Source organism: Lissotriton vulgaris, chromosome 5, assembly GCF_964263255.1.
Source record: "Lissotriton vulgaris chromosome 5, aLisVul1.2, whole genome shotgun sequence".
NCBI classification, from domain to species: domain Eukaryota; kingdom Metazoa; phylum Chordata; class Amphibia; order Caudata; family Salamandridae; genus Lissotriton; species Lissotriton vulgaris.
Window position 1 is genome coordinate 617968271 of NC_141693.1, and position 27415 is coordinate 617995685.

A 27415-nucleotide genomic window follows, 5' to 3' on the forward strand; every position below is an offset into this window, starting at 1 on the left:
GCACACATGTTTTAGCCGCCCTCCCCCTTTTGCCTCCCTAGGCGGCCGCCTAGTCTTGCCTAATGGTAGAAACGGCCCTTCAAAAAGCCGTGCATCAGAGTGCATGTGCTTTCTGTGCTTTCAAGACATTGTGTTGAATATCTTAGGCGATTCCTTCCGGCATTTGATGTTTCATCTGTAAAGAAACAACCGGTTTGGCAGACTTTCATTTTCACACGCATTGAGCTACAAATCACTACCCAAAGAGCGGACTGCTCCAGCACGCACCTTAGCGCAGGCAGAGACCGGCAAACAAACAAAGAAACAAACAAACACAGTGCCTCCATTTGTTTCTATGATTACTATTAGCACATTGGTAGGGGCAATTAGTGGAGCCGGAGACAGGCTACTTCTCCTTCACAAAGACCGGATCGGCATTAAATAACCCTCAATTAAATGTATCCAAAGAGCAGTACAGTAAGAGATGGAATGAACCCGCTCCAGGCGTATCGTAGGTGAGCAGAAAGGGTCGAAGCCGTCAGTTCAAAGCCAAAGCCGTGTCCAAAAGCAATAGGCCGGCTGTTAGACCTGACATCCTTGGCGTGGTTTTTCCCCCATCTTTTTGCCTCTGACTCATGCATTTTTGATGCTGTGCTGGATTTCGTTTTTGCTGGTTTAGATGCTTTGGACCCTCTGCCACTGCTGATCAGTGTCAGAGGGTAAGTGCTCCCTCTGTGAATTGTCATATTGATTGGGTATACCTGATTGGCATATTTGTATCACCATGAAGTCCCTAGTAAAGTGCACTGTGTGTGCCAGGGCTGGTGATGACAGATGCTACTAGTGGGCCTGCAGCGCAGATTGCGCCACCCACATGAGTAGCCCTAAAATGATGTCTCAGGCCTGCCAGCGCAGGGCCTGTGTGCATTCAGTGGACTGCCATGTCCGCCTGGCCAGTGTCCCCACTGGCTGGGCCTAACCCTTCCCTGTCTGTGCACACCAGTCACCCCTATGAAAGGGTCAAGGTACCCCCCTGGGCAGGGTGCAGTGCATGGATAAGGTAGAGCATGTACTAGTGCAGGTAACATGCTCTGGTAGTGAGCAGCAGCCATTTTGTGTGCTCACTGCTGTAAGGCTATCTTGCTCCATAGAGTAACATGGGGGAGGCTGGTCCCATTGGATCCCCGCCTATCTTCCCATAGGAACAAGATGGGACATAAGTGAATGATATCCCTGAACTCAGAATTTAATAACACATCTTTTAGTAAAGGTTGTTTTTAAATTCTGTGTTTGAGAATAGTACTTTTAGAAAGTGGCTGTTCTCTTGTCTAAACCTTTCTGTGTGCCTGGGACTGTTTGTGGATTGACTGTCTGGGTTGAGGATGACAGGGTCTGCAGAGCCCCCAGGGGGTTATCTGAGTCAGCCCCGTGGATGAAAGGCAGCATCTGCTGCCAGGGAAGTGGGAGGAGATAGCATCTGATAGTGAAGGGCTGTGCCTGCCTAACCTCAAAGCTGGCTCCACCTCCTGCTGGGCGACTGTCACCTCTGTCCCTGGGACTGGGAGGAAGAAGGAAACCAGAAACACCCCAGACCCCCAGAACTGGTTTGGACCGGGCTCAGGGCCCCCTTTGCACAAAGACTTCAAAAGACTTCAAAGGACTTCAAAGCCTTTTTGGGGTATAAGAGAAGGACCCCTGACTACAGAAAATCAGATTCTACAATCAAGAGGAACCTCTGCCAGAAGGACTGCTGAAGGAGCTGATGGAAAATTGCCTTGCTGTGTGCTTTAAGGGCTGACCTATCCTGCTATCCAACTGAAGGAGAGGAGAAGAAAGGGACTTTGCTGTGTGCTGTGACCCTGCCTGCTTGAAACTGCCAAGACTTTGCTGTGTGCTGTGTCTTTACTGAATCTCTAAGGGCCTGAGAAGAGCTGGCCTCCTGTTCCTGGAACCCAGGGTTAAAAGGTTCCAAAAGTGACTCTTGGATGCTGGGAGATCGTCTTTATTTCCAGCCTGCGCTCTGCAAATCATCCGCCAGCCGTGGGAGAGAATCGGTGTGTTTATCGACACACAACCGACGCTGGCCGTGGGACTGCTTTGCTTCCCCCATGAGCTGCTGGTGGCGTATGCTGAAAGTATTGAGGGCGGCCTCCCTACTTCGTGTGCCTGTGGTGGGGACTGCTGTGCCCCGAAGCGCCAGATCCGCGCATCACCGCAGCGACCCGGGACCCAGAACCGCTAAGAAAACACACCGCCAGCGGCCCGGGACCCGTGAGCAGCCTCGGAGCGGCCGCGCTGGGATTGGCTCGCTCAGGGAGGCTCGCTCGAGAAGGACGCGCTGCCATTGGTCCACCGCCAGGGTCTACACGAAGGAGCCGCGCTCCTATTGGCCGAGGACCGGAGAGGCGTGCGGCGTCATCAGGGGCTTGTCCCAAGAGCCGCGCACGGATTGGACGAGCGCCTGTGCCCTCGAGAAGAGGCGCTGCTGCCGGGGAAGTCCTCCTGCCAGCCCCTGGGCCCTCGCGTGACTGCTGCCTACCCCGCGTGTGGCGAACTCGTCACCAGAGACCCCTGACTGTTGTGGGGGCATAACGAGGAGCACGGGGAAGGTGACAGGAAGCGCTGAGAGCACAGGAGAGACCGGGAACTCGCTGTCCAGAGCGGGTAAGACAGCCTGAGAGGAGCGGTGAAGGGCATTAGCGCCAGAGCGGTCCTAGAGTCAATTTGCTCGTTTTGAGAGCGTTCTAATTATAAATCAGTGGCCATATTTTCTTACTACTGATTAACAGAGACTTGAGACTTGAGACATTGACTTGATGATAACTTCCTGAAACTACATACCACCCTTAAGATTAAGTGCATCATTTTTATAACAAAGTGATTATCGTGCAACTGCCTTATTTACATTGCTGCAACCAGATAAAGTTATATATATTTTTATAAAATATACTTACCTGTGTGGTCTCAGTTTGTGGTGGATTGGGGATTAATGTTGTGTTAAGTGCAAATATTATACACATTGCCTTGGGGATAAGCCTGCCTGCTCGCGCCAAGCTACCTAGAGGAGAGCAGAGGTTATCTACTGTGTGTATTCCTTCACCCTGACTAGAAGCAAGGGTCCCTACTTGGTCTAAGGTACTTACCTCTGCCAACTAGAGACCCCCAGATCTAACACCGGCCATCTTTAAAATGGGACAATTTGCTACTCATTTCATTACATTTTGTAGGAATTCAAGAACAGTTTAGCAGAAATATACACCAGATAATTACTAAAACATTCAACAACTGTTGTGTGCAAATGTGAATTTTCTCGACTTGGGGTCACGCAGAAAATGATTCGATAATACGAGTTTCTAAATGACCAAAAGTTGCACAAGAAATACCTCTATGTAAGAAGTACAGATTAATACACGGGTTTCAGCCGTCGAATGTCCAAGGGAAATGGCTTCATGTCTAGGCTTTTCATGTTAGTGTGGACACAAAAAAACAAACAAGCATTTGCAATGCAGTAGGACACGCATTTACGCGACGCCTATTGCATTGCAAACTGTAGTTAGTCATCGAAGGGGGGGAGAAGGCACGGACAATGAATGAAGTAGGAGAACCTCATTAAGGAAAATAGTTCCCACAGTCTTAGTAAAACGTACAATGTAACACTCGAAGTAAAGGGGCCAATAGCCATGGGAAGGTGAACAACCGTTACAACGCAACTATTACAACAAACTACTTTTACAACGCAACTACTACAACGCAGGATCCATTACAACGAATGTCTTTACAACGCATGACATTACATCGCAGATGCTATTACAACACATGCCATTACAACGTAAGTATAGGTAAGTTTATCTTTTTTTTAAACATTTTTTTTAAATTAATTAATTTAATAAATATTAAAAATAAATTAAATAAATTAATGTAAGTATCTTTATAAAGTAAGTATGAGTATAGGTGTATATGTTTTGGGGTACTGAAGTATATGTTTTGGGGTGTTTGGGTATTTTAAGGGTTCAGATATAGTTTTGGGTTATGGGGTACAGGGGTAGTTTTAGGGTTCAGGGCTAGGTTTGGGTTTTGGGGTACAGGGGTAGTTTTAGGGTTCAGGGCTAGGTTTGGGTTTTGGGGTGCAGGGGCATTTTTAGGGTTCAGGGCTAGGTTTGGGTTTTGGGGTACAGAGGCATTTTTAGGGTTCAGGGCTAGGTTTGGGGGTACAGGGGTATTTTTAGGGTTCAGGGCTAGGTTTGGGTTTTGGGGTACAGGGGTATTTTTAGGGTTCCGGGCTAGGTTTTGGGGTACAGGGGTATTTTTAGGGTTCAGGGCTAGGTTGGGTTTTGGGGTACAGGGGTATTTTTAGGGTTCAGGGCTAGGTTTGGGTTTTGGGCTACAGGGGTATTTTTAGGGTTCAGGGCTAGGTTTGGGTTTTGGGGTACAGGGGTATTTTTAGGGTTCAGGGCTAGGTTTGGGGTACAGGGGTATTTTTAGGGTTCAGGGCTAGGTTTGGGTTTTGGGGTACAGGGGTATTTTTAGGGTTCAGTGCTAGGTTTTGGGGTACAGGGGTATTGTTAGGGTTCTGGGCTAGGTTTGGGTTTTGGGGTACAGGGGTATTTTTAGGGTTCAGGGCTAGTTTTGGGGTACAGGGGTATTTTTAGGGTTCAGGGCTAGGTTTGGGTTATGGGGTACAGGGGTAGCTTTAGGGTTCAGGGCTAGGCTTGGGTTATGGGGTACAGGGGTATTTTAAGGGTTCCGTTTTAAAAATAGTACTTTAAATAAATTAAATTAATGTAATTTTAATATTTATTTTAAAAAGTTCTTATAAAATAAAAAAATTGTAATTTTTACCCCTACACTATCCAGCACTTACCCTACTATTACACCTCCCTGGAGTTAGAATAGTAATTTTTACCCCTACATTATCCTGCACTTACACTACTATTACTCCCCCCTGGAGTTACAATATTATTTTAAAACACCTACACTATTTTTAAAATATATATATATAGATTTACAAATACATTAATAAAAAATTAATTTAATAAATAAAATTAATTAAATATTTATTAATTCCTTTTTTTTTAAAAATGATATACTTACCTATACTAACGTTGTAATGGCATGCGTTGTAATAGCATCTAAGATGTAATGTCATGCGTTGTAAAGGATCCTGCGTTGTAAAAATTGCGTTGTCATGGTATGCGTTGTAACGTCATACATCCCCATGGGAAGGTACAAATATCGACATGGCTGTAATATGGAGGGACTAACAAACCTATAAACCAGTCTCAAAGCAGCATTTACGAAGGACAAAGATTACAAGCCAATGAAAAATAAGGGCAGGAGTGGGCGGATCCCTCACCCACTGAACTACAGCAGATCTTCACCAGAGCAGCGTTCGCGCGCAGGCTTAGGCTTTGACCTGAAAAGAGGATCCCAAAATGCTAAATCCCCATGCATTTTCCATAGTCATCTTTAAACGAGGCTACAGCAAAAACTGCTGCATGAAATTACACCAAATTTGGCTGGGAGCTAGATTTTGGTCCTCAGATTGTGCTTTTTGTGTAAATCCATTCAGTCGTTTTTGAGAAATTAAGGTTAAAAAATAATTGTAAATCGGGATAGTTGGTACCACAAGATACTCAAGAGACTCTTGTGGGAGCACCAGTTTGAAAATGGAGCATTCTGATTGGCCCAGGAAGCTTTATTTCCCTTGGGCCATCTCGCTCCTGTGTGAGTCAGACTCCCATGGGAGCATTCACTATGATTGACTGCCAGCAACATGAGAAAAATGTGGCTGGCAACCATTTCAGGATTCTGAGACGTACTCCTCTATCCTGAAATAAAAAAATAAAAAAATAGTATGAGGGGGCATGGTAGGGATACCCGGGCCCCCTAGGCTCCATAGAGGAGTCTCAGAGGGAACCCCCCAGTGGCCAAAGAAGAAAACAAAATCAGCAAAAAATTTGTAATCCTGCAGGTTGGGGAAAGCAAAAGAAAATGGCAGCAGCATGCATTTAATGTTTATGTCCTGTGGAGCCCACTTGTTTTTGTCGGGAGGGGGGGCACGCGGTCCCCTAGCCACCAGAGGACCCGGAGAGCCCACCCACGGTGTCAAAGTGAGTTTATATGGGGGAAGAGTGGGCTGCATGCCCCCCCCCCTCTCCAAGCCTCAAAAGGCCCCATGGAGCCAAGCCCCAGGGACAAAATTTAACAAAATGGGGAGTGGACGGGTATGTGCAAAATAATGATGAATTTGGATGTGGCCCGAGTGACTACCAGTGACTAAAATGAATTCAAAGACAAGATATGTAGGTGAGCAACCCAATATACCCTTGCTGGCCCGGGCAATACTTATTATAAAAGAGAGGCCAGCAAGGGATTTTGTTCAATTGCTATTTGTCAGCATTATTAGGACCTGTTGTGAAAATCAAGGTTCCTAGAACTGTTATTAATCAGTCGCTGTAATGAATCATTAACTTAGAGCAAAAAGTCATAAAAGATCAATACATACAGTGTTACCACACTAACACAGTAACTAAATTCAAAGACCAGGATTTTATATTGTCTGAAGATTATTATTTGTTTTCAAGACAAAGGATATTTACAAAAAAGAAGAAAACATTTTTTATAAAATAGGGTACATAAACAGATATTGGTTAGATATTCAAGGTATAGGTTGTTTCATCCTTTGATCTATCTAAACAGAAAGTCCAGACTGCTAATACAAAATAACATAATTCATAAGACCATCATCCGGACAAAGAAATTCTACATACAGTAGATGACCCTCTGTGAAAAAAACATTATGTAATATAATGTTGTTTTTTTCACAGAGGGTCATCTACTGTATGTAGAATTTCTTTGTCCTGATGATGGTCTTATGAAAAATCCTTAAAAGACCGAAACGTCGACTATTTAGTCCAACTCTGCACGTGATTCATTGTATCATCTTTGATTTTCTTCTGTTTTTAGTTGAAATCATTGTGTTATTTTGTATTAGCAGTCTGGACTTTCTGTTTAGATAGATCAACACCTTAACTATACAATACCGGTGACAGAAAAAAAACGGACTTCTCATTTCAAGAGGAGTAATACAATTAGATGTAATGTTGTGTCTTTATTTGGTGCGGACAGATACTTTGAAAGGAACATGTCATTTGATAAAAGGGAGTCTGTTAATGTAAAATGGTCACCTATGCATGTTGACAGCGAAATTATTTTGCAATAGCATACTTTGATTTCAGTGAAAAGGAAACCGATCTGCGATTCGATTTGGCTGTGGTCCCCAGGACCACTGCATATACTTTTTCTGTCACCCCAAGTGGGACGGGTATACCCAGACGTAGGTCCCATGCACACTTTGTCTCTGGAACCAAGCTGTACCCAGTTGATGAGTCCATAACTAGAGCAAAACCAGTTCTGGGTTGCTTGTGTTATGTTTCAGGGAGGACATGGCTTGGAAGTTTGGGCTGGACTGATCCGATTGGAGCAGGTTCGAGACGGATTTGCACATTGCTGGGTCCAAACTTACTGGCATGGTGTGCAAAGTAACAGTGGATTGGGATACGACCCTGCGTGATTACCAGTGGCTGAGATTAATTTAAGCACTCCATCCATCACTGTTTTGTATACTTTTTGAATCACTTCCTGGAAGCTGACTTTTACTCTGTTTTCCTGCCAGCACTGAAGCAAGCAGGGAAACGGGATTAAATATTTAGAGGAACACATGATGGAGTCCATGCAGTAAAGTGACAAAAAGGGAGTATAGAGTGGAGTCAGGGAACAGTGAATTCCAAAGAGTAGACTCGGGATGAAATTGATGGAAGAAGGGAGTCAGAAATCAGTGGAATGATTTAGTGACGAGTTGGAGGAGAATGGAGTTGAGAATATGGAAACAAGTTAGGAGAGGGGGTCGAGAGAGCACAATCAGTAAAGTGTGGTCAAGAGCAAGGAGAGCGCAGTCTGGAGGCATGAAACTGTGGATCCAAGTGTCATTACTTTCAGGAGAGCAAAATTGGTTATCAGTGTTATCCAGTGCTTGAAATTTTAAAATAGAAGTACATGTACTCTGTACCAGAGTACCTGCTTGTTTCTGAGAAGTGCCAGTACTCTACCTCTCAAAATAAAAAGTGCCAGTACTCAGTACCTGCCCATTGAAAGCACTGGTGTTATCAGGGGGAAAGAGCCCGAAGGTAACAGCCATGAGGTGTGTGTAAAGAAGTCAGTGTAGTCTTGACCTCAAGAAATTGAAAACATTTATTCCGGAACTATTCTAAAGTCAATGTAAAATTTGAGTGGGGGCAGAAAATAGGAACCTGGGTTTTAGATTGAAATTGGTTGGCCACGAGTCAACAGAGTCCGCAGCGATTGTTCTTGGAAAGCAGCAGATTCGGTACAAAAGTCAGGAGTCGGTTTAGTCAAGAGCAGTTATGAATCCTCAACTCTGTGCATTCCCGAAGCCCTTTGTGTTACTGAAAGAAAACCTTTGTAAACCCTTCTCCGCGAGCCCCTATTGCAGTAGTAGTTGGTCTATCTTTAAATTGGGCACGCCCCGGCGATTGTGTGACACCATAGAGTTAATTTGCACCGTCTGAATATCACTCGCCCGGGATGATGGGTTAATGAAATATACAATTCACCTAGACAGCCCATTAGCTGCGTGTTCATTTGAAACCCCGTTGTTAATTATGAACAAGTCATCTGCCCAGGTTCCAGTAGAATTCCCACTAAACCCCTCCCTGCACGTGTGGGTGGCGTCCACGCCCATCCTTGGATGGATGATGTGTTTTGCAGCTTGGGGCGGGGTTCAATCCAAAGCGAAAGTAAAACTCTAGGAAGCTTAGAGGAACCGAACCCTTGAGCTAGCGAGGTGCTTTCGAAACTCTCCTGAAACGGGCAAAAGCAAAATTAGTGAGAGGGAGCCTGAAGTGTACCGCGCGTCGTAAAAATCCCAGTGCAACGCCGAGCTGTCACGGCTAGCAGCTTCCGGTCCCGCGGCCATATAACTGCGACATTCCACGATCCCGCATGCGACCTGTGCTGCCTGCCGCTCAAAATGAGGGTCTGTGGTCAGCGGCATTTCTTGCCAAGCAAGGGGTGTTTTGTTTTTAAAGGCCGCCTGGTTGTGTGGGTGGTTAGGGGAACATTTTCTGTGTATTTAAGTGCATTTTTCTGCTTCTTGATTGCTTGGATTCGCGGATGCTGCTCGTGATGGCGAATCGACTTAAAACGTGTAGGGTTTGTAAGGTGGCCACGAAAAATAGATATTAAAATAAACACCAGTCTCATTGACATGAAAACAGTAGTGCTGTCATGTCAACTGCTTCTGTGATTTGAGTTGCACCTGAGCGGCTAGTTATTTACATGATGAAACGTGTATGCCAATTTTTGGAGTGCAAAAAACCCCAGCCCGTATATCCCACGCTTTCAGGTATTTAGTATGAAAAGCCTAGCCCTAGACTAATTGGAGGTGTACCAGAACACGGTGTCACTAAGCAGCACTACAAAGGGCCAGCCCTCTGTAATAGATGCACATTACAAATGAGGAATTGTGGGTAACATTATTCAAAGGAGGTAGAAATTTGTATTGAGTTAAAAATGAAAGAAACATTTTTGGTTCACTGTGTGCACTACATTGGTGCTCGTTTCTGTGGAATTTGAAGGGAGTTTGTGTATATTCTGGCATGGTCGTGCAATGTCCCATCCTTTTAAGATTATAAAAAAAACTAGCCCTGTTAAAAAGCGCGATGCTATCAGTTTTATTTCCCCGACATTTGAATTTCGTGGCATTTTAATAGAGAAATTAACATAACACCTTAACTATACAATACCGGTGACAGAAATAAGAAAAACGGACTTAGCAAATTAAGAAGAGTAATACAATTAGATGTAATGTTGTGTCTTTGTTTGGTGCTGACAGATACTTAGAAAGGAACATGTCATTTGATAAAAGGGAGTCTGTTAATGTAAAATGGTCACCTATGCATGTTGGCAGCGAAATTATTTTGCATTAGCATACTTTGATTTCAGTGAAAAGGAAACAGAGCTGCGATTCGATTTGGCTGTGGTACCCAGGACCACTGCATACTCACCGACAAACTGTTTTTTTAAATCCTTTTGTGAATGCTTTAGCACTCTAACTTGGGAAGCTAACCTTTTATGTTGTGCAACCGAACATTGGTTGCTGATCATTAATAGATTGCTTAACCAATCTGTATTCAGAAGAGACTCCTACACCATGCCCCTTCTAAGTAGCGGTTCATTAAGATGTCTGAATCCTATTTTAAGTGCCAGGAAAAGTTTACACACTTGGATTCATACATTTGAAAAAAACATTTTTGCAGTGTACCACAATCCGAATCAGTGTTTGCTACCGTACAAATGCTTAGTTCATATGGCCCTAAATGGTCTAGCAAAATGCATGTTTTGATTTGCACTGCAATTAAAAGCATTGCCTTCTCGCTGGTTTGTTTAAGAACAGTTTATGGTCAAGAAACCATGGTAGTTACGTAGTTTGTGTTGTCTTGTTGCCAGTTATTTAGATACTTTTTTACCAGTGGGATTGCAGCATGTGTTGTCTTGAAGGCAAATTGCAGATTTCAGAAGACCTTTTTGCTGAACGGTGAATGCCATCATACTGACGACACGTAAGTTTCAAACACCCACTGTCTTTTATATGTTTGTAATTGTACTTTTAAAAAAGATCGTTTGTTTGAAGTCTTAATATTTCACTTATTTATTCACATAGCATACTGCTGCAAATTGTCTGAAAACGTACACATAATACTCATGATACATGGCTTACTAGTGAATGCAAACACATTTTAGGAAATCTCTAAATCTTCAAGGCCAGCTCACCAATACACTATGCTTCAGTAGTCCAAACTTTATAAGCAAGATCGACCACAATCCAGCTCTTGGTTCACTCTATGATGATCCATGTACATTTACACCGTAAGTGTTCAAATTCAGTTACATTCCTTCATAAAGAGAAACCCAGTTTTTTCTTACAACATATTTTTGCTCCCAAAATGTAAAGTCTCTAAGGGCGTCGAGAAATCTACTTGTCCACTCGCTATGCTGAGTCAGATCTCATCAGGGAAGGCTGTTTTTAGGGCCCACTGGCCTGTTCTGCCGAGAGAGCTCAAGCTGGCATAGAATGTGTTTTCTGTTCAATCAGCTATTCAAGTGCATAAACAGCAAACGTTGTTATAAATATTGTTCTTAGCTTGTCACATTTGCTGTGCATTCAAAGACAGAGGTCAAATGTCAGCTTATGTCTTATTACAAATTGCTTCTCATTTCATCTTGGCGATTGGTGTTTAACTTTGCAGTTACATAAAGAAAAGTAAAGACTTTGATCAAATGAACTGTCTGACAATCGTGCTTTAGTACAGCAAGTGTGAAATGAAAGGCTATAGTAGTTTTTTTCCCTAACAACATTTAAATAGCTTGTAAATTATCTGTTCCAGTATTTAAAAAAAATCTAAAAATCTCTTGTTTAGGGAAGTATTGTTTTCTAATTCTGAATTGTGACGAGAACAAATATTTTATTTAGTATCATAACAAATAAGAACACTACATGGTGATGTGCAAATAATATATATTTGCTGAAGCCGATTTCCACCCATTATCGTTTGCAAGCGAGCCAGTGTTATCACTAAAACTGCCAGTCAGTGGCAAAGTTTATAGCCATTTGAATGGAAAATATGATGACTAAATGGCAGCGTGCTGCCTTATTGTGTGTTAGTAACATATTTATTAAAAGTGAATTTTATTTTAACTTGAACTAAGAAACATTTTTGCCTCCTCCCTGATAACAGTGCTATTATTAGTGAACAGTCAGAGGTCAGGTAAGCAAGCCCTATATATTGGCTAGATTCTTATTACACGTTTAACAAAAGTTTAGTCTATTAAAAAAAAAAGTTTGTGTCAAGAACATTACAGATGGGTCTAGTACATTATTCAAGTCACTACACATTCAGGTCTGGTACATTTTAATGATTTTTCGAGGCCTGCTCTAGATACCTCCCCAGAGCTGCCACCCTTCAAATGTCTGAAACTGTAATATATATTAGAACTCGTAAAAGCATGTTCTTACAGCCAGAACGTGAGATGGTGATCATAGAGTAGTGTCCCCATTTCACTTTCACCTCCTCTTTTTGAGGAGGTGAAAGTGAAATGCCCACATTTGAGCAGATATTTGATCAAAGAAGACAGAGGCCTGAATATGTTTGCATAGACAACCATTATTTCCGTGAAATTGCCAACTCTTAAAATGTGAAACTCACTGTTCACCTTTTAAGAGTTGTTAGTTTAGCTAGTATTTTAAAACAAACATTTGAAAGCTCGCTGTCTCAGAAACACTGAAATGTCAAGCTGAAACTGTGATATTTGGCTGCAGTAGGTTGTCTTCAGTTTTATTTAAGGTGGATGAGTATGTGTTTAAGACCCTCATAGAATATATATATATATATATATATATATATATATATATATATATATATATATATATATATATATATATATAGTTATAAATGTGTATATATAGTTATAAATGAGGAGCAGCAATATAGGGCAGAGAACAATCCAGACCCCTTTATGATGAGTATTCTCAATAGTCACTTCTTTTGTGAAGAAACAGTGATGATCCGTTTCTTTCAGTCCCTCTAGATTTTTTGGGTTGCATTTAACTTTTGTTATTGCAAAGTAAGACTTAGACCATAGTTACTAAGAAGTGAATCAGCTAGCATTATTGCTTAGCTAAATTGCAATTGAAATAATCTGGACAAATATCCTAATTCTGCAAGAAATTTTCAGAGTTATATGGGATCCCTAAATCATGGTTCTCTACCCTCGACCTTAATTTATTTCCAGATTTTGTACTAATATTTTTGAGCCAATGATATCCTGTAGCCTTAAAACGTCTATCTTGGAAAATAGTAATCTTAGCTGCCGTAATATGGACCAGGTGCATAAATGAGCTTGAGGCTCTTGCATCTCACATTACTATATGTGTGGCCAGGTGAATGGACTGTGTCTCAGACGCCTAATCCCTGATGGCTTCTGGTAGAATCCTGGCCCGTATGGTCCTCAGTATAGGCCTTTGGCCCTTTCAGTCAACACATTCGCTGGAATGGGGTAGTTAACAGATGGATCCACAGAGTATTTGTTCATCCCTGCAGGATCAGCAGAAGTGGCTATCACTGAAGTCAGGAGCAATGTCTGGCTTGGTTCAGGTGGGGCCTGCTGAGTCAGTGATCCTTGGAAGTAGAACTAGTAAGTTGGGCGCAGCAGCAGAGGAGGAAGCAGACAGAGTGTGTGGCTTCTCTGCCTTCAGCTTTTTACTCCGAACATCCAGGAAGGACTCTGAGAAAGAAGCAGGCCACTGGCACAGGATAATTTGTTGCACACTTTTTCTCAACAGCCACCGTAAACGTACTGGACCTGAGTTCGACAGTGATGGAGGTGGAATCAGAAGAGTAGCCTTTGTCAGGCAGTGACTTCAACAGAAACTGCTTTGCAGGTGTTTTTAGGCTCAACTTACTTGTCTCCGTTTTCAGAGCCACAGCAGCAGATGTAGACATGGGCTCCAGTAAGGAAGATAGACCTGACCTCTTTGTGCAGTGAGTCTGCTCCACCGCAACCTGAAAGAGGCTGGTTCGACATTTTAGTGCAAAGGGGGATTAGGGCCTCTTTTCTCAGTTGAGGAGTCAACAATTTAAGAGAATCTTCAAGGGAGAGGGTTTTGATCCCAAATAATACCTGCTCTTCTGCACTTCATGCTCTTTCCTTCGATTGTGACAAAATGGCCCAGCAGGAACAAGCATCAGGTACCAGGGGTAGATGATCTTTTGCAAGTATGGTTTCAGCCTCTCCAGTATTACCCACTTGGGTATCATCAGTGAGTGTGTCTTTTGCGAAAAAGAGGGAGGGTGCCAGGACGGTGAAAGAAATGCCTCGCTGCATCACTATCAGGAACAGTGCTTGGTACTGTGACTGATGTCTGAATCACTTTTTGACTCTCCATTAAAGCCAGGTGAACCTGGAGGGACCTCCATTGATATCAGATTGCAGGTCTATATATTGCATGACTGCAGCAGCAAAACAAATCGTGAAAGTTGCCAGCATGAAAGGCTAGGCCCCCCTAAGAGTTTGCTAACCATGAGAAAAGCATGTTCCCATTAACATCAGTTGGTGTGAGGAAAGGAACTGGCAAGCTCACACGCTTGCTGATATGATATAGAAATATTTATGCAGCAACAGCATGCACAGGTCTGTATTTAAACTGCTATATAAGTGGAGTCTGATCCTGTCACTAGGTAGCAGGCATACCCATGGTCGAAAATGGGAAAGTGCCAAGATGGAAGAGTGACTCTTTTTCTCATTGTGTTGGAAATTTATTTTCTCTCATTGAATTGTTCGGTTTCGTTATGCGCTGCACTTTAGGCAAAAACATTTCTTAATTATATCTCTTTCTCATTTGAGCTTTAATGAGTGACAATACAAGGTTGTGTTGCATCTCAATTTCTCTTTTAATTTTCTTAGAACCCTTCTTATGTTGAATTGGGTACTCACATAGTTCGAAATTAGTCCAAAATTAGCAACCGTACAGTTAAAGTCCCTGATATTGCTGATGCTATCCAATACATCTTAGAGCTCTCAATTACTTTATTCCTGATATTCTGATCTGTATTTATTTATATTCACAGGTGTCATGGTAGTCATTAAATAGAATAAATATGTAACAGGAAGTGACTTGGAGATCCTAATGTTAATGGGTGCTGTTTGGAGTTCAAGCACATAGGGAGAATACTTACATGGCTCGGAACATACTCCTTCTCTAAATTCTGAGAAATTGTAGTCCATTAAAAACAGATTGTTGCAGCCCATTACATTTAACATAGTGAGGAAATGGGTGTGTCTAATAATGTAATTCCTCCTAAAATATTCTATCTCCCAGGTATTTTTTTTCCTATTTTATTCTCTGTTTCGTCTATTATAAGGTGAATAAAGTACTTGGGAAAACTATTTGAAAAGGTAAACTGCACTGAATTGCTTTGAAAAAAATCACCATATTTACAGTGTATTTGTGGTTGATCGTTGCTAGTTTTTCGGGATTATCATTGTTGCCTTATTTTCAGATAGTGTTCCCATTGGTTGCCAGGGAGTGAAACTAAACTAATAAGTTTGCCCGTTTATTGATTTACGTTTGTGCGTTTATGGTTTAGAGTAGAACAAGATGTGTTTCTCTTAATTTGTCTCTCATGCTGAGCAAATGTAAAAGAGCAATTCATTTTTTGTTAAAAAAAAGATGCATACTGTTGTTTAAAATTAAACTTTAAAACAAAATCTGTTAGTTTGGTGGTTTCACTTAAACTAAAAACATAGCTCCGGTTGAACAATGTTGGTAGAGGAACGCACTGGGTTTAGTAAAGCTTTATAGATGGTAATAACTCAACTTATATCAGTGAGTTGAATATTGCCCACTGAGCTTGGTGGTCAGAATTGATCACATTCGGCAATTGATTATTGCTCCTAGATGTCTATTTCAATGTTATTCAACAAAGTATTTGACCATTTACCAAAACAAGATCAGATTGCTAGAGAATACACAAACAATTGATTATATTGAACTCACTCTGATAATCGCGGATCTGTAAATGTAAGTGTTGAATACAGAATCTACAATTGGGAAACAATATATGAAAGATCTCACCCATTGCCCCAGTCAGATTATTTTATACTAAGCAGATGCTTTTGGTTTGTAAGAATAAAAACTATTTAAGTATGTAAGTTCATCTGTTTGTTGGCATTTCCAGGTATTAATAGCATGTTCCTCATTACACAAAAAAGTCTGTTCCTAATGCACATGGAATCTCGCGCACTAGTAAACAAAAATACTAACTGATGTAATTTATGAAGTACAGCAAAGAAACAAAGATTTAGATATGATGAGACCTTAGTCGACGGGCCCATGGATATTTTTATTAGGAGACAGATTTAATTTAGTTGATTATAAAATATTCATGCTAATCTAAATGTGGCATTCACTTTTAAATTACCCGAATAGAGAAGTCTGCCTGAATTGATCATTTTATAGTTTGGTTTTTTTCACAATTTTTTCAGCGTTTTTTGCCTTTGTTCACTTATCTTTTTCTGTTTGATTCTGTAAATATGTTAGTAGTTCTATTTGTTTAATTGTCCTTTTCTGATATCCACTCACTGTCACCTTCTCAAGTTTTTTTTTCTTCAAAGATCTGATTTGTATTATATTCAATGTTATATACTATTTTGCACAACATGTTTCCCTGAATTTTGTAGGTTGGAGACCTACAATACATTTATTGAACTTAATAAAGTATGCAATTAGATTTTATAAGTAGCACCATACAGGGCTCGACAAATCTGAAAAATTGTACTAGTCCTGCAGGTCTAGTAACTTGGAAAATCCCCTCGACCCAACTGCAACCTACTTGACCTCTGTCTTTGAAAACAGAGCAAAAGTGACAAGTTAACAAGATTTAAAGGCATCTTTATTGCTTAGTTCCTTTGTGAGCAATAAAAATGCCTTTAAATCTTGTTATCTTGTCACTTTTGCTCCGTTTTCAAAGGCAGAGGAAAAAAGTTAGTTTGTTTCCTACTCGCCAGAAAGGGCGAGTAGGAGCTAAAAATAGCTCGTCCTCATCCATTCTCCCTCGCAAATGCGAGCGGGCGAGTGGATTTGTCGAGCCCTGACCATATTATAAGGTCCTATAAAATATTAAAAGTATTTCAGAAGCATTTGTTCATTTTAGATGTGCTTTTTAGTTGCTGCATCCCCACCATGGAAGATCTTTCAGGTCTCTGAGACTATGGGGGCTGTTTAAAGTATGGCATAGGGTTAGGCTTTTGCCTTTGTACATTATCTTGCTATTGGCCCAGAGTGATTCCAATTTAGACCCTTTAATACTATGCTCCAGCTTTGTATCGACCTTAAGTAGTGCTATTTTTGTGTTTTTAAAAATGGACTTAGAGGTATGTGGGTATAGTCTATTTGTTGTTAGAAGTGCAAGGGGGCTTAGGTTATTAAGAATGGCCCTCTCTACCGCTAGCCATGCCGGGGTGTAGCCGGTAGGTGGAGTAATTCAGTATGAGCCTTGTTTCGCCAGGAAAGCCAGCTGATATAGTCTAAAATCCGCTAAGTTCCTCCCTTCTATTGTTTTATCTAGTCTTAATTTTTTTATACTGATCCTTGCTTTTTTCCAGCGTCAAAGTAATTTAGATATGAGGATATCTATTTTGTGGTGGAAGTAGTCTGTAAGAAGGAGCAGGAGCATACTGATGAGGTAGTTTACCATCGGGGTGATCATCTTTTGATAGTCTCGATTCTCCCCATCACGTAATGAATTTTTGTGACCATGATTCCAGAAGCTTCTTTATTTTCGCTAGTAATGTTTTCTCATTCTGGTGTAGGGTTTCTCATGTTGCTACCAAAGTCGATGCCTAAGTATTTGATATAGCCTGTTTGCCATGTTAGCCCAGACTCTCCCAGGATATCCCTCGTACAGTGGATGTTTAATGGTTTGAGTTCTGATTTGTCTCTGTTGAGTTTGTATCTTGAAAGGCCAGAATATCTAGTTATTGTGTCCATCAGGGCAGCAATTGATGCCCTTGGTTGTTCTGTTACAATTAGTGTGCATAGACATATGGATTAAGAAGGGAATCCTCTTCCATTATCAACTAGAAAACAACACATACCCAATTACATTCTCAGACCTCCAAGAGAGGTATGACCTTGCGGACATTGAGTTCTACAACTTCTTAAAAATTAGATGGGCCATTACAAAATCCAAATTATCTACCGCCCAACCATCAATCTCCTTATTTGTGACAAATATTAAGAAACTGGGCCACCAGGTCTCGCAGATATACACACTCCTCCGCCCAAAATCCTCTAAACTTATTAATAAGGTTATAGCCTTTTGGGGGCAACTGCCCCCAGAGCCAAACAAGGGACAGGAATGGCCCTCAATATGGAGATCCGTCTCACGAAATAAGATCTCCACGGTTCTCTCCCAAACCAAATACTGGCTTCTACACATGGCATTTTGGACCCCTGCCTGTTTATTTGCACTAGGGCTCAGGAAAGATGCAACATGCTGGAACTGTAATCAGGAGACGGGGGTTTTAGCCCACCACATCTTTCAGGATACTGGACTTAAAGTGCTTTGGGCCAAAATCTTTGCCTTCATAAATGGCGTGTTTAAGTGTACTATGGTCAGCGACTCCTTCAATTTGCCCACTGCCTGTATAAGCACTAACTTGAGAGATGATTCTGACAAAGATCTACTTGACCTGCTACTAACTTAGGCAGTGAAAATGGTTCTTCGCAACAGGAATGACATGGGTAAGACATACAAGAGCTGGATAAACTGGATCCCCCATCTCAGAGGGGCGGAAAACATAGCATTACAAAGCTCTCCATTGAAACAGTCATCCAGGGCGCTGTGGAACTCCTTAGACACGTTTCTGGACTCTTATGAACCCTGAACAAAGCCCTCCACACGGAGCCATATCCGGTGTCCTCACTGGTTCCATCTGAATAATTGTATTTAAGTGAAATGTTCATTGTTACAGGTACTAGACCGCCATATTATGTTAAGTTGCCAATATCTGGCGCCCGTGTGCCAAAATATGCATAGATATGGAAATAGATGTTTAAGCTCGCTTAGCCTTGGCTCCCCCTCTCTTCTCTACTACTTTTCTTTTTCCCTTCCTTTGCCTGTCCCTTTTTAGGTCTCGTTGGTGTTAGCAGCGCGAAGCGCTGCTCCATCGAAAGACCTATTGTTGTGGGTTTGCCGGGAATGGGGCACAGGGGGTGGTTACGCGCTTCACCTCGGCAATTTCATCTCGAGGACTCTCTTCTGCAGTCGGGCTTGCATCACGTGTGCAGACTCTCCTGGGCGCTGCAGCTCTGGTATTGTGAATGTGCCGAACGTGCCTAATGGCCGCACCTAATGACTTCCGTCTACAAGTCTAGCCGTCAATGTGCCCCGACGCCCCCACTCACCGGTTCTCTCATACTCCTCTCGCCCTGTCCCGCGGTAGTGGCGCTGCACGGGATTCGTAGGTGGCTAGCTCCCTTCCCTTTACAGGAGCGCGGGGTAGGCTCCCGTCCGTTTCCTGTCTGTGCTGGTGGCCCCGCCCTCAAGCAGGCAGTCCCGGGCAGTCCAGCCTGGCTTTCTGTGTCTCGCCCGTGCAGAGGGACCGGAAACACTCAATCCAAGAAAGGTACGTTGCTTGTTGTGGTCGGCATTTGCTTGCAGCTTTTCTCAGTAGTGTCTACCAACTTTGTTTGATCGCTCTAAGCTTTCAATTAGCTAGATAAGAATATTTACATTTTAAAGAGCTGCGAATGTTGCTGTATACAAGGAGGCGCGATAAGCCAAGAATCACACAAGCTGATGAAGTGGGGAGCTGGGATCCCAACCTAGGTTTCTTCTTCGAGAGAGACACACTTTCTGCTCTGCCCCAGCTCTCCCCAGTCTGAAGTTCCAACGCTCACTCTGACCTGAATGGCAAATTTATTTACTCTTATAGCCTTAGACAAACGTTACCATTTATAGACTGTTTTAGGAGGAAAAAAGATTGCCTCAGCTGTGCGAGATTCTGTCTTCCTTGGATCCACCTGTTGGGCAGACTTCACTGCAGGCTCTCTGAGCTGGATGCACCCTGTTTAGTGGCCTCTTTATGCCGTGTGAGACCACCGCCTTTATCCTCTGGGACTCTCTCCCAGCCTCTCATGGCCCTTTCTGTGAGATTCAAGCAGACCTCTTCTCTGAGGTATTGAGCCCCCTCACACCACATTGGGCCCCTGCATGCGGGCGCAAAGCTTTGAAGCACCCTCTCTGGGGCTTTGCCTGTGTGGCGCTCAGTCCGATGTCCGCAGCCCTCATTCTAGGCCCTGCCTGCACCGTGCAGCTCGCCAAGATCCCCTCCGGGCTCTTTGCCTGAGGGGAGCCCAACCACTGTCCCTCCATCGAGGACTCCCATGGGGTGCGCATCCACCCATTCCTATTTGTACTGCAGAGTGCAGAGCCACTGCCCCTTCCTCTTGGCCTGGCCTGTGGGGCTTATAGCGCGATGTCTCTGCCTGTAGAGGGCACCTGTGCATGAACCTCCCCTCACTGGGCCCCGTCTTTGGAATGCAGGGATAATGTTCTTCCATCGATGCCCCCCATTGGGTGCGCATCCCCCCCAACTCTTTCCCTTTTGTACTGCAGAGCCAGATTGCAGAACAACTGGCCCTTCCTCGTGGCCTGGCCTGAGGGGCTTATAGTGAGATTTCTCTCCCTGTAGAAGGCAGGTCTCCATTAACCCCCTTCCTGTTCCCACACCTGCGGAATGCAAGGGGTAATGTCCCTCCGTTCGTACCAGTTCCCGCTCCCTCACACCCTGACACTTTCAGCTTCTGCTCTGCCTTTCCCCTCCGGGTTGAGGGTCCTACGGGTGGGTGCGCTGCTCGATGGGACTTGGGAGCCCCCTCCCCGCATTTGCTCCCAAGTACTGAGTGCTTTAACGCCAATTAGGGGCGGCTGACACACAGCCCCATTGAGCGCCGCCGGTCCCTGAATGCATCTGCCTAGAAATGAACTCGAGGCGGGGAGTGGGTGAATGGTCAGGAGAGGGGGCTCTCCCGGAGGAAGGGGCGGGGAGCTATGATTTTATGGAGAGCTCAGAAACAGAGCCTTTCAGATTCATGTGCACTTCGACAACCGCAAGATCTGAGGAATCCCTTCGAGGGGGCTTCAGAGGGACTTTTGCAACCTTCTCACAGCGGGCTGGGGCTGATCTCTGGAGGGTCTTGGCATCAATATTAACGTTTCCAAATTACCATCATGACTCTGGGCAATAGCTTGCTTAATCTTCCCGACGGCCCCCAGCGCCTAGAGACCCTTACGGGTGATTGTGCCGCTTTACAAATGTGGATTATCATGTCATATGGTGGGATTCCCATATAACTGTAATTACTAATCAAAGGCCGGCTTAATATCCCACCAGCATTCTGTTAGCCCTGCACAGCTGGTCAGGGGGTCCTCCGCAGAGGGGTTTGGGCTGCTGCTGCCCTCACACTGCACTACAGCTAGTTCATACTGGCCGGGGTCTGCAGGAAAACGCACAGCTGATACAGCGCCTCAAGAGACAACCGTGTGGGAGCTATGCAAATGTTTATAAGTGTGAATGAGGTGGCACTGGTGCCTCTCTGGTGCCCATTAGACTCGCAAGTCCTTGGGGGAAAAAAATAATTTTGTGTTTGTAATCATTTTGGTGCATTTAAGACAGATCTGCACAAAACTTCATCTTAAAAGGATGCCCTGCCACGGTCTAAGGTAGCTCTGTGCCACCATGGCTCACTGCTTTTCTCTGCCCGGCCACAGGCTCTGGTGACTTGAGAAATCCGTGGCTCACAGGGCTCGGGTGGCTTCCTGACACTGTGGAACTGTTCCTTCTATGTTGTCCCAGGGATACCCGTCTCTGTCGGAATCTGGCCTTCCCCTGGCACGGCTAGCATTGGGATGCTGTGGCTCACAGTACTCTGCGCTGCCACAGGCGGGGACTCACTAGAGTCTAATCTGTAGTTGCACAGTTCATTAAAACAAGCATTCGCAATGCAATAGGTCTTGCATTTGTGAGAGTTTGAGCTATTGGCATTGTAAAAGGCAATGCCTTTTATTAAAAGCATTTGAAAACCTGCAAGCTGTGCGTAAACAAGCACTGTGTAATTGTAGTCCTTGCTTATGAGAAGCAAAGCTGGCAGTCTCTTTTACTGACAGCCTTGCTTCTCTTAAGCAAGGACTATATGTACAAAGTGCATGTTTATGCATGGCTTGTAGGTTTTCAAAACAAAAGAATAAAAGGCATTGTCATTTACAATGCCAATAGCTCCAACTCTAGCAAATGCGAGACCTATTGCATTGCAAATGCTTGTTCTTCTACCATTGGTCGCCCGGGTTAGGCTCCTAGTATCCATAAAGGTGCATCACCCTCACGCTATGTATGCACATGTAAACTTTGCCTTGTACACCCTTGCTTACCCTGCTGTATGCTTTCTGTATACCTTGTGAAAATCAATAAAGTATTTTGAAAATAAAGTATGGCATAGGATCTGAAAGGTCGGTGGAGGCCATATCTATTCTGTGCTGAAGTTCGCCTGCCACATTTGGGAGGTGGTGATCTCCTTCCCTGAAATGGAGCCGTCACATTGACCGCTCCGTCAGGGGCAGCGCAGCTTGGCTGAGTGAGCATCATATTTGGTTACAGGTTTTTTTGTTTTTCAAAGAGTAAACTACTGAAGCTGGAGTTTATTCTTAAATAACAAACAAATCCATGACCTCCGACGGGCAGGGAGTTGTCCCTGCAAGTCGGGTAGTTGATTAATTTCCCTGTGAAGTGACTGTAGCCCATCCTTAAATAGGGTGGGACAACGGTTACTATGACCTGACTGACTGCCCTTTGGCGGTCGTTCCATCTGATCCAAAGTTTCCAATTTTGAAGTTTGCGGAGGCTCGTCTGCCAGAAATCCAGTGATTTTGTTCTGCGCTTGAAATTTATGGAGAAACCACTACATTTTGACAGTCTCCCAGTTTTATTGTTTGAGAGATTATTTATGCATCAAATTCCTTTCAAGTGCTATTTTCGTTAGAAAAAGCATTGCATTTTTTTGTGTGAAAATAGTTTTTGTATTGAGAGCAATTTTGTGACTGAAAGCGAAATAAATCACATTAGGGTATTGTTTAATAAAGTTTAAGCTCAAAGTGAATGATGCAAATTGCTAATTTTTAGGCAGGTTTTTTATTCATAAAGAATTTCTTTCTTCAATCTAAAATTTTCTGGAAAGGGATAGCAGATTAAATTATTGTAGAACTTCAGACTTCATTTACATGTTTAACATTTCACTTTGTACATGCTAATTCAGTTTAAATGTTTGGACAGTTTTATACTTGTGTATTGGTTATTCAGATTATCGTACTTTAATTATTACAAACATCCCCTCACTGTGTATTAGTGTTAAACTTTCAGTTGTTGATGATGATGATATGCTAATGCTACATACATGTGAAATATGTGGCTTGCAGAAAGCCTTGTAGACACTCAAGTATTCACAAATGTTCCATGGACTGTCATCTATTTTCTTTTTCCTCTTGTCGTCCATGTACAGGAGAGAACAATATGGTGCACATCATAAGAAGAAAGAAGAGAAGGTTGCCAAACATACACAACAGTCTCAGCCACCGAGCGAGAAATGGCTGGGTACGCCATTGGAGGACATGAGGCGAATGCCACTGTGCGCCATCAGACTCCCTCACTTGAAAGCCTCGTCCAGTCACACAGTTTGTGTCAGAGTAAGCTCTCATAAAATTTTCTTTCATTGAAAAAAGCAAAGGTTATGTAGTCTATAACATTTTGTATCAAATTATTGATTTGGAGTTATCTCCCTGATCGCTGCCCATAGAGAGGTAACAAATCTGGATTTTCTACATTAGGTCCATAACCGCATACCTAAGTTACCGACTCCAGCCCAAGTTGCCCCCAAGCCAGGCAGTACCTCCTCTGATCATCGCTGGAGGTTCCAGCTAGATGGAAGGGCACTTGCCGCTTAACCAGTATAGCAATCCCTCTGGCGTAGGTTGAGTAAAAGGAGAAGATTCTGTGTGCTGCCCACCTATTTGCAAACGTGGAGGCCTTCTTGGTGTGAAGTGGGTCTCCTGTAATAGTGCTATATGCGTCTGGTGCCTATCCAGATAAGGAAGGACCTGCCGTTTCTTCCTAGGGTCTCGTAGTCCTCTGACGTTCCATGTGATAATATTCAGTTGTCTCATCTATACTAGTCATATGTACACATTGTAAAGTGAACAAACAATACCTTCATAGTACTTCGCTCTGGGAACCATATGCGAACAATGCAGAGTGTAGTGTTGCCTGTTGTACCAACTGCTTCTACTTGAACTGTGAATTCTTGGATCTCAATGTCTAGTGCGCCGATCCTCCCTGCCTTAACCAACTTCTGTTCAACTCCCTTTTCCACCCGTTCCCCCCACTGAAGCATCCCCAACATGCCAGCATTATAGCCCCACCCTCCCCACCTCCCATCCCTCTCCCAACAAAAACAACAACATAGTCTCCGCAAACCATATGCGGCAGACTAGTCCGGGGTGATTCCCTTCGGGGGCTATCTCTAGGCGGCAACACAACAACCCTGCGCCCATAGAGCACTCTGCAGCCATAGCCTCGGCCCTATCACAATAGATAATTCTATCGAATCTATTACCAACTTTCAGGATACTATGGTGTTCATCCGTCACTGGATGGATTATAACCATTTGAAGCTAAACCCTGGAAAGACGGAAGTACTGCTGATAGGAGACAGTCGCATTTCGTGGGGCCCTTACTATTGGCCGTCCGAATTGGGGCCTTTTCCTAAACCTTCCTCCTCCGTAAAAAGCTTAGGGGTGATTATTGATGGAGACCTGTCCCTTAACACCCAGGTGGGAGCAGTTGTTTCTAAATGTTTCTTCCAACTACGTAAAATCCAGAAGATACATCACTTGCTCACCCGGGCAGCATTGATACAAGCTGTGATTGGCCTAGTCCTGTCGCATTTAGATTATGCAAACTCAATCTATTTAGGCCTTCCCTCTTTTCAGATCAAGAGACTCCAGCTTGTGCAGAACCAGGCGGCACGATTGATATACCAACAACCTAAGTGGCAATCGGCCAGACCCCTGATAAAAAAGCTCCACTGGCTCCCACTTCTCCAACGTGCCACCTTCAAAACCGCCTGTCTCACATTTAAGTCCCTAAACTGTTACAGTCCTATGTTTATCAACAGCTTAATCGTGAGATACATTCCCTCCCGTGACCTTCGCTCTAAACATCAAAACTTGCTGGTCAGCACAAAGTTTAAACGCAAACGGCACGGCGGAAGCCGTTTTGGCTACCTGGCGCCACAACTTTGGAACTCACTCCCATGGGAGATCCGTTCTTGTCCCCATCTGCTCCAATTCAGAAAACAACTTAAGACATGGCTGTTTACACAGGCACACGAGTAATCCTATCCCACTGCTACCATTCAGAACTGGCTACTCAGTACATTCTCAACAGCGCCATGAAACCTTGGTCTAAGTGCGCTTTATAAATTGGTTAAACATAAACATAAACATAAACATCAGGCAGAGGGTGCCCGGCGAGCAGTTGTTTGGCACACGGTGGACCACGCCAGACTACTCAGATGCCTGGCCGAGATAGGTATCCATGACAAAGCACTGGGATGGATACACTCCTATCTGTCCCAGAGAACTCAGAAGGTGGTACTAGGGACGGTCTCTTCAGCACCCAAAGTCCTCAGCTGCGGAGTCCCGCAAGGGTCGGCTCTCAGCCCCCTTTTGTTCAACATCTACCTCGCTCCTCTCTTTACGTTGATTGCCAACTGGGGTGTCACGGCAATTTCCTATGCAGATGACACCCAGTTGGTATTTCCGTACTCAGAGGTGTCGCAGGAGTCCTTCTCGAACATCAAAGGCTGTCTCCAAGATATAGCCCATTGGATGAATACGAACAAATTAAAATTAAATGCCAATAAGACTGAAGTAATCTTCTTTGGCAAAGGCCCTACCCCCGCCTCAGAACTTTGGTGGCTATGGAGATGGGCCAAGCCCCCTCACCCAAGCCCCCTCACCCAGCCGCACGGCAAAAAACCTTGGAGTGAGGTGGGACGATAGCATGTCCTTCACCTCGCACATCCAACAAGTCGGCGGCTGCTGCTTGAGTAAACTGAGAAATCTCCGTAAGATCCTGAGACTCCTCCCGGAGAGATGCCGGAAAACGGTAATCCATGCCAGTGTTACATCAAGGCTGGATTACGCCAATGGACTCTACCTAGGCCTACCAAAATACCTGACGCAAAAACTCCAGGTAGTTCAAAATGCGGCTGCGAGACTGTTACTGCGAATCCCTCTCAAGCAATCGGTCTCTCAGCATCTACGATCATTGCATTGGCTTCCAGTTGCCAGCAGAATAAAATTTTAAGCACTTACGCTGGCCTTCAGATCTCTGCATGGTTCCTGCCCAGAGTACTTGAAAAGCCGGCTCCCGAGATACTCCCAAACCCGCGCACTGCGGTCCAATTGCCGCGTTCAACTGGCTGTCCCTCGAACTAAAAAGGCTCGACTAGGTGCTCCAACCTTTTCGGCAAATGTTATGTTATGTTATGTTATGTTATCCGGATTTATTACGCGCGCAGATGCCCCAGCAAAGGGAGAGCAGAACAGAAAACCGGACAGAGAGAAAACACACAACGCAACAACAATGGAACTAAGGTGCTAAGGGGAAGAGGAAGGTTTTGACAGCCTTCCTGAAAGCAAGGAGCCCCTTGATGGCCCGAATATGGACAGGCAAGGAATTCCATAACTTGGCGGCAAGGACTCGAAAAGAGCGTCCGCCAATCCTAGATCTCTTAAGGCGAGGAACTGTGGCAAGATGGAGAACAGAGGACCTCAGAGAGCGAGCTGGGACGTAGGGAGAGATAAGTTGCTGCAGAATCTGAGGGGAAGAAAGTTTAAGGATTTTGAAGGTCAAAATCAAAGATTTAAACTTTCTCTGTGCCACCGGGAGCCAATGGAGATTATAGATGGTTTTCCTAGCTGAGCAGAATTTGGGCAAGCCAACCAGAGCCCTGGCGGCAGCGTTCTGGACGCGCTGAAGACGAGAGAGCTCAGCCTGATTGACTCCAAGAAAAAGAGAGCTAGCATAGTCTAATTTAGACAGGATCATGGCTTGCACGATAAGTTGACGGGTGGGAGCGTCAAAGTATTTAAAGGTGGACCGAAGCTGACGCAAAATCCCAAAGCAAGAAGCAGCAGTCTTTTTGGTATGGATGGAAAAGCTCAATTGGGAGTCAAACCACACCCCAAGATTTTTTACTTCAGAGATTGGGGTAGGGGTAGGACCGAGTTCTTGAGGCCACCAGCTATCGCCCCACAAGTGAGTTTGTTTCCCTACAATGAGCACCTCGGTTTTCTTAGCGTTCAATTGCAGGAAATTGTCATTCATCCAGTGGGCCACAGATATAAGTCCCTCACGGAACTTAGCTGCCTCAAGATCGGAAGCCCCACTAATCGCAACCGCCAGCTGAGTGTCGTCTGCGTAGGATACGATGGAGAGGTTCCCACGCATGGCGACATCAGCTTACCTCTCTATGGAACACTTTACCACAAGCAATCCAGCAGGCCCCTTCCGAACCTTGCTTCAAGAAGCTGCTGAAGACTTGGCTCTTCACTCAACCTCGCTAACTCTCTTACTTCTCGCCTCCAGGTCAATTGTGTTCTCCTAGCGCCGGGACACCTCCTAGCGAGGTAGCTGTTCGCGCTTTATAAAATGCTGTATTATTTGTATTATTATTATC

At 43.9% G+C, this 27415-nt stretch overlaps 1 protein-coding gene across 2 annotated transcripts in view; it reads left to right on the forward strand.

Annotated features, from left to right (window-relative positions):
• The window catches only part of PARG (poly(ADP-ribose) glycohydrolase), a 1076399-nt gene that overhangs the window by 182751 nt on the left and 866233 nt on the right, over positions 1-27415 (forward strand). For both annotated transcript variants that reach the window (XM_086922071.1, XM_086922072.1), the window contains exon 4: positions 23174-23357. In XM_086922071.1, the coding sequence (XP_086778197.1) occupies positions 23174-23357 (184 nt within the window). The remainder of the gene's footprint in view (positions 1-23173; positions 23358-27415) is intronic.